Below are 11,147 nucleotides of genomic sequence, written 5' to 3' on the forward strand. Positions count from 1 at the left end.
AGGAAATGTACTAAGCTCATTGTGGACCTCCCAGAGGTGGTGTGGAAGCAGAGTGGGGCAAGACAACTGCAACCAGCTTGGGAACTGCCAATCAAATGCAGACCTATCAGTGTAAACAAAGATGGTGAGGAATCATTTCCACCTCTAAGCTTAGATCAAGGAATAAGGAACGACAAGAGACATTTGCTCTGAGTGACTGCACCACAGCCGCCAGCATCTGTCTGTCCCTGCTAAAGGCTGAGAAGCTGCTGTGCTTAGCGCCTGCTCAGTCTCTGCAGCCAGCTCATGGTGGGCACTGCTGCCTTGGTGAAGTGGGAACCTGAGAGCCAGCTTCGGCCCTTTTTGTCTGTCTCCCTCTCCCCAGGCTCCCAGAGCCATGGAATGGGGAGCATTTTGAAGACCTAACCTTTTAAGCCTTTTAGACGTTCCCCATGTGTCCGTTCTATTGTTTCACAGGTCATTGACGTGCATGCAACCCCATTTAATCTTCAGTTTACATACAGAGACATGCAGGCTGGAATCCAGCAAGTAAACACAACACTGACACATAGCGAGAAACTTGAATCTCAGGGTTTCTGTGTCAGGTTATGTCGAAAAACCAGGGCTAGAGAACTATAGAGGTAAAACTAGAGAGATGGAGGGAGAAGGAAAAGGGTGGGGGTGAGGAAGAGAGGCTGAGGGAAAGAAGAAGGGGGAGAGGGAAAAGCAGAGGTCATTTAAGAGATGAGCAGAGAGGAGGGTTAGCCTGTGTGAGTCAGCCCTGATTTTGGTTAGATAAACCTGAAGCATGGTCCACACACAGGCTCCAGTGTGCCAGGTCACCTCTCAGACACTGCATATTTGATTCTGATATCCTGCATGGAGCGGGGGTCCCTTGCCACTTTGGGTTTATGCCCTAATATGACCAGCTGCAGCTCCTGTGCCTTGACACTGATGTATTGCCTGCCGGAGGTCAGTACTTGCAGCTCTCGCAGGAGTCCAATACATGGACACGGCCTGGGCCAGCACTGGCAAAATCGGGCGTCTGAATGCCTGGGGTGGGTGGGGCACTGTAGCTGCTGTAGTGCAGTGGTCTTTAGACTCTCCAGGGCTGATCAGTACTTCTGCAAAGCCTGACTTTTGCAGAGACCTGAGAGGGACAGGGTCACTGCAACTCCGTGTCCTGTGGCATCTCCTCCACCCTTTTCCGGCTTTCCCACTGGCCGCAGAGCATGCTCCTGGGTCTCTTCCTGCTACTTGGACTGCCTGGATGAACTTCAGTGGGAGAGAATGTGCCTAGACCTGCTGGAACTAGATGCCCCAGGGTGGGGTGGTACCCAAAGGGGGTTCCCCTTCTCTGGAGAGAAGGGGTGGGGACAATAGGGGAGGGATTTGTAAGGGTAGGACTGGGAAGAGAGGAGGGAGGGGGCTGTGATTAGAGATGTAAAGTGAATTAAGAAGGAGAGGAGGAAGAGGAGGAGGAAGAAGAGGAGGAGGAGGAAGAAGAAGAGGAGGAGGAAGAGGAAGAGGAAGAGGAGGAAGAAGAAGAGGAAGAAGCAGCAGGGGCAGGGGCAGGGGCAGGGGCAGGGACGGGGGCAGCAACAGCAGCAGCAGCAGCCTCACTAATACAAAGATGAAATAACGAAAGTGATCAAGTGAACCAGCCCAGGTTCCAGCCTACAGATGGCTCCCAAGCTGTGGGTTGGGTCGGGCCGTTGATGGAGCCTCACTCCAGACTCACAACTATCACCAACAGCAATGAATGAAACTAATCACTTGGAAGCAATGTTCCCAACCTGTATTCTCTGAACCAGATCTCTCTTTGCCCTAGGGTTGCCAATGAATGTATCTACAGCCTCCCCGAAGGGCTCTCCACTGCGAGCCCAGCATTTTCACAAACCGGCACATCGCTCAGCTCCTAGGTGCTCTATGCACAGCTGCCCAATTTCCACTTAGGGAGAAATCAAGGACTAGGGCCTTCAAGTGAGGTTCCCAACGCTGTACTATGCTGGCCTCTCTGAAGCTGCATTAAAAACAACCTGGCCCTTCGGTCCCCAGCTCCGAAAAAAAGAACCAAAAAAAAAAAAAAAAAAAAAAAAAAAAAAAAAAAAAAAAAAAAAACCAACCTGGCCCTAGAGCAGATAGGGTCAAATTAAGGGCCCCCTAGTGATCCGCTGTGGACCCATCCCATTTTCTCAAAGAGTCATCCCTCTCAAGGAGACTCAAGGAGAAGCACTTCTGGGAGCAATCATGTCAGTGAAGCCCGTCACTGCAAATGCCCTGGCGCCCCCACCCCCAGCCCCCAGCCTCATGGGGACTTCTGCCTCCATGGTGGATACACTGATCAAGCCTCCCAGTCTAGTGCTGGTGCCTGGTGGCTCTACTGCCTGTACCTCAAGACACCTCCTTCCAGACCAGCTCCCCGCTACACCACCCCTGGCTGGTAGCTGTCTTGGCTTTGCACAGGAGCCCGGGGGGGGGGGGTGTGGTTGGGGATTTAGCTCAGTGGTAGAGCGCTTGCCTAGCAAGCGCAAGGCCCTGGGTTCGGTCCCCAGCTCCGGAAAAAAAAAATCACAAATGCACAGGAGTGGGGAAGGGGAGAGACCACCGGCTTGAAGGGACACCAGTCTTAGAGCGCTGCTGCTGGACCCTGACCCGAGGAGATGGGAAATGCCAGTCTATTTTATGCCGAAAGTTCATGCCCTGATGAATTTTATCTGGGGTCCTGGAGGGCAAAACTAGGTCTTAAACTCGGAGAAGTTGCAGTTCTCCGGACATTTACAGCGTCTCAGCAGTGGCCGACTAGCACGTTGTAAGCGAATTCAGTCACCGCACTGGGACTTTGAGACTAGAGAGGCATCTCCATCAAAGATTATACAGCCAGAGCTCACTGTATTTCCCTCATCACCGCCTGTGAGGTCAGCCTTATCGGTCGTCGTGTTTTAGGATTAAGAAAGGTCTTGGGAGATACCGGACTTGCTGTCACGCCTTCAGTAACTCAAGGCAGAGTCTAACACCCAACACCACTGCCTTCCGCTCAGACTGCCTCTTTCGAAGCTCACCTCTGTGGAGCCTCCACATGGGGTGGCGCGCCATAAATATTTGTGGGTCTAATTCCGGGAACTAGCCCCCACCCCCCGCTGTAGTTTCTACAGTGGGGTGTGTCCAAGCCACATCGACTCGTTATTTCATTCGTGAGTTCATTCATTCGTTCGACAGTTCTTGAATGCCTACTGTGTGTGGCCACTGGTGTTACAGCCAAAGCAGCCGCAGTATGCATTAGGGTCTCAAGTTCCCGGGCCGCAGCTCGTTCAGGGTGCGGGAAAGGGAGAAGGCTCCACTGAAAGGAAGTAGTTGGGGGACATAGGAGCGTAAAAGCCGTTCTCTGGAGTCGGAAGAAGCAGCAGGAATGAATTCCGAGAAAGGGCTACTAGCAAAAGATGCAGACTCCGACTGCGGGGAGGCAGCGGCAAAGAGAGTGGGTTGGGGGCGTAGACAAGAAGAGGAAAATCGGATAGCAGAGAACCGGAAGACTGACGCCCCTCTAGAGATCCAGAGTGCCAGTTTGGGGAGGGCACTGGGCAGACCCTGAAGTCCGGTGGACCCCACATCCACCTAAGACCCTTGGTGGCCGCCCACGTTTATTGGGGCGAGCTGACCCAAGTCATAGGTGTGATCTGTCCACAACAGCATATTGGCCGATCTAGGGACATTGATAGTGTCTTTCCTCCTCGGGTATCCCGACGTAAGCTGTTTGAGTTCAGTTTTCCCTTGCTGGAGTTTTAGTGGAGTCTGGTCCCAGCGCGGAGGGCGGCCCAACAGCTGAACAGGGACTGGACCTGACTCCTGCGCCAAGCAGTGGTGACTGCGGGCCGCGGGCGCGCTCCTCCTGGCCTTGCAGCACCTGCATCCGAGCGCCGATCCCGGGCAGGCTCCGGAGGCCGAGGGGCGGACGGGGGCGGGCACCGGGACAGGCCCGGCCCCTCCCTCCCCCTGCCGGCAGGTCGCAGCGGGGACGCCGCGGCGGGGCAGCCGGGAGGGGCCGCGCCGCCCCGGAGAGTCATTGGCAGACCCGGTGGCCCGAAGCTGATAAATAAGGGCCCGGCCCGAGGCTGCTGGCCAAGTTGGACGTCGCGACCCGAGTGAGGGCCAGGTCAACGCCGGCCCCACGAGGCGAAGCCAAGTGACCCGCGTTCGGCCATGGCCTCGTTGCTGGGCGCTTACCCGTGGACCGAGGGACTGGAGTGTCCTGCCCTGGAAGCCGAGCTGTCGGATGGGCTGTCGCCGCCCGCCGTCCCCCGACCTTCAGGGGACAAGGGTTCAGAGAGCCGGATCCGGCGGCCCATGAATGCCTTCATGGTGTGGGCCAAGGATGAGAGGAAACGTCTGGCAGTGCAGAACCCGGACCTGCACAACGCGGAGCTTAGCAAGATGCTGGGTGAGTGCACCGGGCGCGAAGCTGGTGCGAGGGTGGTGCGGGTAACAACGCCGTCCCGGGGGCGGGGGATTTGAGCACTGACGCCACCGGGGCCCAAGCAAGCCACAGTGAAACCGTAGGACCAGCGCGGGGCTCTGGACTGGTCCCTTCTCGGAGTCGCGGAGAGATACCGGGTTCCAGGGGCGGGCGCGACACGAAGCGGGTCCTGGAAACTGGAACTCGAGCTCAAGGACTCAGACGGGCGGATACATTCAGCCTGGGTGGAACCGGCCTTTGCTGGAAGACTGAGGAGACTCCACTCCCCACGTTGTAAGACTAGGAAAGTCAGAAAGAGATACTGTCACGGAGGGAAAGATAACGAATGTGCGTCAACTGAGGCTGTTCGCAGATAATTCTGACTGGAACCCGACAGGCCAGAGAATTAGGGATGAAAATGCTAAAACGGTTCCAAGAAATCCGAGTTTTTGTTGGATTTTTCTATTCTCTCGAGTTCTCGGAGCAGGGTTGGGTGGGTTAATATATATAGTATATATATACATATATTTATACATATATATTAAACGTGTTTGTGTTAGTGTATGTATGTATGCATGCGCGTGCTACCTGAGTGTGTAGGGGTCAGAAGACATCTGGAAGGTGGGAAGTACATTCTTTCTTCCCACCATGAGGGTTCCAGGAATTAGACGTTCACATCTTCAGGCTCGGTGGCAAATGCCTTTACCCACTGAACCGCCGCCTCACGAGTCTTGAAGCCAAACAACTTTGAACCTCACCTTACTTCAAATCTCTTTACTCTTCAACGTGTTTCTTATTTATTTTAACCAATAAAATCCTTCAAAATATTTTGTGTTTGCAGAGGGCACCAAGGCCTGTTGTGAGAGGCATACAGGCCCCTCGACCCCACCCCGCTGGGATGGAAGCCCTTCCCTTTTCCGTAGGAGCCTGGGCTCTTTCCTTTTCAGAGTCACAGAGCAAGGGCTGGCTTTCTGCTTGTCAAAGTCCTGGGCTTAGAGAGATGGCCCAGCCCTCTGGCTGTCTGAAGGCCCCAAAAAGCAGTTGGTGAGAGTTGTGGGGTTCCAAGCACCTCTTATCCAACCGTGTGCCCACTGTGTCCAGCATGTATTGGTGAGCATTGCAGTTGGCTCCTTCCTCCGAACAGAATAATACCCCTGTATACTCCCCACCGTTAGTATGACAAGAAATAGACTAATATCTGAAACAAATTTTGTATCTGAAGCTTATATTGCTTTCTCTTTTTAAAACGAATTTTATGAATACATCTGTGGCTCAGTCCCAGTTGGGGAGAGAATGTTCCTACTTTTGGCCAGGTTTCTGATGCAGGCCCGGGTGGGAGGAGAAAGTAGGGTGGGAGCCTACAGAAGAATCCAGGCTACCCGTTTTGGGAGTAAGGACAGGGACAGAGATGTGGGAGACAAACCTTCCTTTGGACTAATTCTACCTGGGATACAACTCTAGGCTTTAGGAGAGTGTGCAGTTCATCTTCCAGAAGACATCTTTTCTCCTTTCAAAGCACAGCTCAGAAGGTGAGGGGGAAACAACAGCGCTTCCCTGCTTGTTAGAGACCCCACGGCACTAACAGGGGCAGCTGCAGCTTCCCTGTGCTCTTTCTTCCTGAGAACTTTCTACCCTTTTTGGTCATGAGAAGGAAGGCATAGATGAGAGACTCCCAACTTTTGCCACTATAGTCTTCCCTAACTTTAACCTTAAAACCCAGGTAGAGGATTTTTAGCACAGGTGAAAGTGAAGTGTTTTAGTATACCATGAATACATTAAGTGGGGCATGCCTAGTACATGACGAATGAGAAAGTGTATCACAAATTAGACATTTGTTAGTATTTAAAGTGGAAATTAGGTTTTATTAAGACTAGGACATCTGTGTACATTTGGGGACCAGAGACACATTTTATAGTCAGGCCATGGATAGAGTATGGGGTGTGTCTGGATCCTGGATATCTTGCAAGTGCCTGTTAGCCTTGGTCATAGGCTGGAAACCAGTGTCATCTCTACATCTGGTGTTGTGGACACTCTTCAAGACATACTTCTAAGTGACAGCTAATTGCAACAATTGCGGATAGTGATAGTTTCTGCCTCTGAGCCTTCAGTGGCCTATGATATCCTGACCCGTGGAGCCAGCCACTGTGGGCAAAGGCAAGGGCAGTGGGAACAGGGCCAGGGCATACATAACCCTGTGCTTAGCCACAAGTGGATTGTACCCAGTAGGGAGACAAGGTCTCTTCCTTTACAGGGCTTACACAGTCAGACTCCTTGTCCTCTTCACTAGAGGGTCTGAAACTTCAGGGTACATAAGAATCATAGGAGAGCATGCTACATTTGCAGATGACCACCTCCATTTTAGCTGGTAGCCATTTAAATGCTCCAGAAGTCATCCTTGGAACTCTCTGGAGCAGGACTGCAATCCACTGTAAGATAGAAGAGGGCTACCAAGGTGGCTTGCAATTGCAAAGGAACAGACAGGTAGGGAATGATGAGTAGAAAACCAAGTACAGGTAGCATTTTTAGCACCAATGGGGATGCACAGAGAGGATACACAGAAGGAGAGAGCCGAGCCCTGAGTTGGAAGCAGCACATGTAATAGTAAGGAAGATGGCGACCCAGGGCAGTTAAGGAGTTTGCCTCTGTGGAAAGTTATGGCTGAGCAACTGTCCTGCTATTAGGAAGGGTCCTAATTCCATGAGAGAAAGTGGTAGTGTGCACACATATTTGCGTGGATCTGTCTCTGTCTGTCTGTCTCTGTGTAAATGTTAGCTTGCAGGCCATATCTATATCTTTTCATAGTAGTGTCTATTTGACCCTCAGAGGTAAGGAATTTATGAGCCTACATGAGATTCTTCAATCTACTCTGGCTGGAGCTAGATTACCTCCCACGAGAGCCGTGAGAGACAGACATTACTAAACAGCGTGATATCCCTTCGTAAGTGGCAGGGGACTTTCATTAAAAGGCACAAATAAACACAACTGAACCCTAAAGGCTATAAGAACTCCAGCCAATGTTTCAGTCTTTAGATTTCCTTTCTCTGTTGCTGATGCTTAGGTCGGGTGGAACCTCCCTGGGACTCTCACCGGTTGGAATGGTTGGCCAGTCGGATGGTTTGGAATGAGATGATTTCTAAGCACGTTTCTCCATGATGCTAACATTGTGTGTTGCAAACAGGAAGAGTTTGTTCAGCCCTTAAGGGTGTGTGTGGTGTGTGGTGTGTGGTGTGTATGGTGTGTGGTGTGGTGTTTATGTGGTGTGGTGTGTATGTGTGTGTGTGAGATCTGGGATGAAAGGAGAGGCAAGCGGTGTCCTTTGTGACTGTAAGAGGGGTCCAGTGGGTGGGGCAGTGGTCAGAGGTGTTTGCACATGGGATGCTAAGAAGCACAAGGCTGAAGCAGGTGCAGAGGCTGAACCAGCAGTTTGGAGTCTGACCATGCCTTTTCTCTGGTTTGTGCAATCAGGAAAGTCATGGAAGGCGCTGACACTGTCACAGAAGAGGCCCTATGTGGATGAGGCAGAGCGGCTGCGCCTGCAGCACATGCAGGATTACCCTAACTACAAGTACCGACCCCGCAGGAAGAAACAAGGCAAGCGTCTCTGCAAGCGCGTGGACCCTGGCTTCCTCCTGAGCTCCCTCTCTCGTGACCAGAACACGCTGCCTGAGAAAAACAGCATTGGCAGGGGGCCCCTGGGGGAGAAGGAGGACAGGGGTGAGTACGCCCCAGGTGCCACCTTGCCTGGACTGCACAGCTGCTACCGGGAAGGTGCAGCTGCTGCCCCTGGCAGTGTGGACACATATCCCTACGGGCTGCCCACACCCCCAGAGATGTCGCCCCTGGATGCGCTGGAGCCGGAGCAGACCTTCTTCTCGTCCTCATGTCAGGAGGAGCATGGCCACCCCCATCACCTTCCCCATCTACCAGGGCCCCCTTACTCACCCGAGTTCACACCTAGTCCCCTTCACTGCAGTCACCCTCTAGGTTCTTTGGCCCTTGGCCAATCCCCAGGAGTTTCTATGATGTCCTCTGTTCCTGGATGTCCCCCATCTCCAGCCTACTACTCCCATGCCACCTACCACCCTCTCCACCCCAACCTCCAGGCCCACCTGGGCCAGCTGTCCCCACCCCCCGAGCACCCTGGCTTTGACACCTTGGATCAGCTAAGCCAGGTGGAACTTCTGGGGGACATGGACCGCAATGAGTTTGACCAGTATTTGAACACTCCTGGTCACCCTGACTCTGCTTCAGGGGTTGGAACCCTCACTGGGCATGCCCCTCTCTCCCAGGGGACTCCAACAGGCCCTACAGAGACCAGCCTCATCTCCGTCCTGGCTGATGCCACAGCCACGTATTACAACAGCTACAGTGTGTCATAGAGCTAGAGGAATGGAGGCTGGCCCAGCCTTTCCACCCTCTCCTCCCTATGAAGCACTGAGCAGAGCAGAAACTGTAGCGTTACCACTCTTTGGTGGCAGGAGGTCAGAACTGCTGTCCCAGAGTCTTCAGTCCAAAGCCAGGATCCAGCGCCCCTTCTGTCCCTTCAAATGTGTTGGCTTCACCCAGGAAGTACAGCCTTGGGGCTGTCTGCAGTAGGGTTTCCTAGACACTTTATACCATCAGTGTAGCTGGTAGGGAGAAGCCCAATGCAATGGAGCTCCTGCTTTTGGTGTAGCTGCTTCTGATCTGTGGTGCTCCCAGTGAGAGGGACCCTGGGCCTGGGGTCCATCTTTTGTTCAGTCTCTAATGGGCAAAACCTCATTCTGGCTTGACTGGCCCAGGCTGTTCTCTCCCATACAGTGAGGACTGGCCTCATAGCCAAGCCCTTGCTCTATGGGTCTCCAAGTTACATCCTGCTCAAGGCCAAGGAAAGTGTGACCTCAGTAATGGGCAGCCTCACAGGGACCTCATGTGAACCAACTGCCCAAGGACCCAGGTTTTCTGCTTTCCCATAACCCCGTCCACAGCCACTCTAGAATTCCAAAGGAACTCCTCCAGTTGAGAAAAGGATTCACCTTTGGGCTGGCAAGATGACGTGGGATGGCTCAGTGGGTAAAAGTGCCTGCTGCCTAGCCTGATGGCCTACGCTCTGTCCCTGGAACCGACGTGGTGGAAGAAGAGAACTGACTCCTGCAAGTTGTATTCTCACCTCTGAACGCACGTGTGCCCCTACATTATATGTGTGATTGAACCTACATACACACACACACACACACACACACACACACACACACACTAAATGTAATTTTTTTTCAAAGGAAAACATGGTCCCTGGTTCAGGAAATTAATTAGTATGTTCAGCTGCATCACTGAAAGCAAATTAGATTCAAACTTGTTGTTTTGCTTTCTTTTGTCCTGAGACAGGGTTTCTCTGTGTAGCCCTGGCTGTCCTAGAACTCACTGTGTAGATCAGGCTGACCTCAAACTCAAAGTTTAAGCCTGCTCCTGCCTCCTGAGCACTGGGATTAAAGGCAAGGGCCACCACTGCCCAGTATGGGATTATTTTTTAAATATATACTTTAGATACATTATTTTTGTTACATCTCAGGAGATTACAGTGTGGGAGAAATGTCCTTATGCAGGCATGCCCCTGCTCCCACGCCCCAAGGTGGGTAGCCTGATTTAGAGTCTTCTCAACTGTAGCGATGTCTCACCACCTCCCTGCAGAATGAACTAAAGAGCTAGGAACCTAAAAAGTCTGTCCACAAAGCAGCATCTTTGGGGTGTGCTGATTTCTCTGTAGCACACCCTTATCTACAGATGCAAAGGATGACTCCCTTCCCGCTGTCTGCTGCCCCTCCGTCCAAACTGGCCCCTAATTCAAAGGGCCCTACACTCGGAATCCCAGACATGATTCCCCTGGCCATGAAGGGAACTTGGTTCTTGTTCCTCAAGTGGATGCAGCAGAACAATTCACCTACCCCACTGTCCTTTGGCTGTCCCAAACAAACATACTGTGACACCCAAAGATGTCTCTGAGCTTTGGTCCCACCCCAGACATTTCCATCCCCTACAGCTCCTTTGAAGGAACATGCCTAACGCTGAGCTAACAGGCTCTTGCCTGTCCTTGGACACGTGTGTATTATTGCCTCTATGAAATGTGTTTTTATATTCTGCCATTATGTCCACCTTATATTTTGTATTGTTGACAGATTCCCCACCCAAGAAGTCTTATTATAAAATCACGTATAAGATATACTTAATCTTTATGCTATTGCTGTATATACCATTTGGTGATAAATAGTGAATTGTTGATATGATTGACTGGTGCCCAGTCCCGGATGTATATTAATAATCTCGTGAAACAGTATCACAGACATTAAGCTACTCTGTTCCATTTTTTTTCAAGAAAACGTCATATGCATGGAACAGTTATGAATATCAATTTGTTGAAAATGTTTAATTTAAATAAATTTTTTTGTACCTTGACCATTCTGTCCTTTGAAGTAGTTTTGAAAAGACAGTTCTCATACTAGGTTTCAGTGCTGCCTGTAATACTGTATGTGTTATTTTCTGAATCGACTTTTTTAGTTTAAGGAGTTTCTGTTATATATGGTTTAAAATCTTTTTATGAGTCATGCTGAAAAGATGAACTTCTATTCCACATGTTAGTAATGGCGCTGTTTTTGTTGACATTGGAAGAGGAAATTCATGGCAATCCACGTGAGCAGTTTTCCTACCCCTGTTCAGTAACTGCATGCTTCCCAAGTCTAAG

At 51.4% G+C, this 11,147-nt stretch overlaps 1 protein-coding gene across 1 annotated transcript; it reads left to right on the forward strand.

The window, feature by feature from the left end:
* The first annotated feature begins 4,098 nt into the window (after positions 1-4,098).
* Positions 4,099-10,860, forward strand: Sox7 (SRY-box transcription factor 7). The gene is made up of 2 exons (NM_001106045.1): positions 4,099-4,417; positions 7,898-10,860. The coding sequence occupies exons 1-2, from the start codon at positions 4,180-4,182 to the stop codon at positions 8,809-8,811; spliced, it is 1,152 nt and encodes a 383-aa protein (NP_001099515.1). The 5' UTR covers positions 4,099-4,179; the 3' UTR covers positions 8,812-10,860.
* Positions 10,861-11,147: the final 287 nt, after the last annotated feature.

The sequence above is a fragment of the Rattus norvegicus genome, chromosome 15 (genome assembly GCF_036323735.1).
Source record: "Rattus norvegicus strain BN/NHsdMcwi chromosome 15, GRCr8, whole genome shotgun sequence".
NCBI classification, from domain to species: Eukaryota; Metazoa; Chordata; class Mammalia; order Rodentia; family Muridae; genus Rattus; species Rattus norvegicus.

What these genes read in the sequence shown, in the direction of transcription:
- Sox7 (NM_001106045.1), top strand. Translation starts at nt 4,180, where the DNA reads ATGGCCTCGTTGCTGGGCGCTTACCCGTGGACCGAGGGACTGGAGTGT. An exon ending in GGAGCTTAGCAAGATGCTGG is followed by an intron (nt 4,418 to 7,897) that starts GTGAGTGCACCG and finishes TTGTGCAATCAG; the next exon opens with GAAAGTCATGGAAGGCGCTG.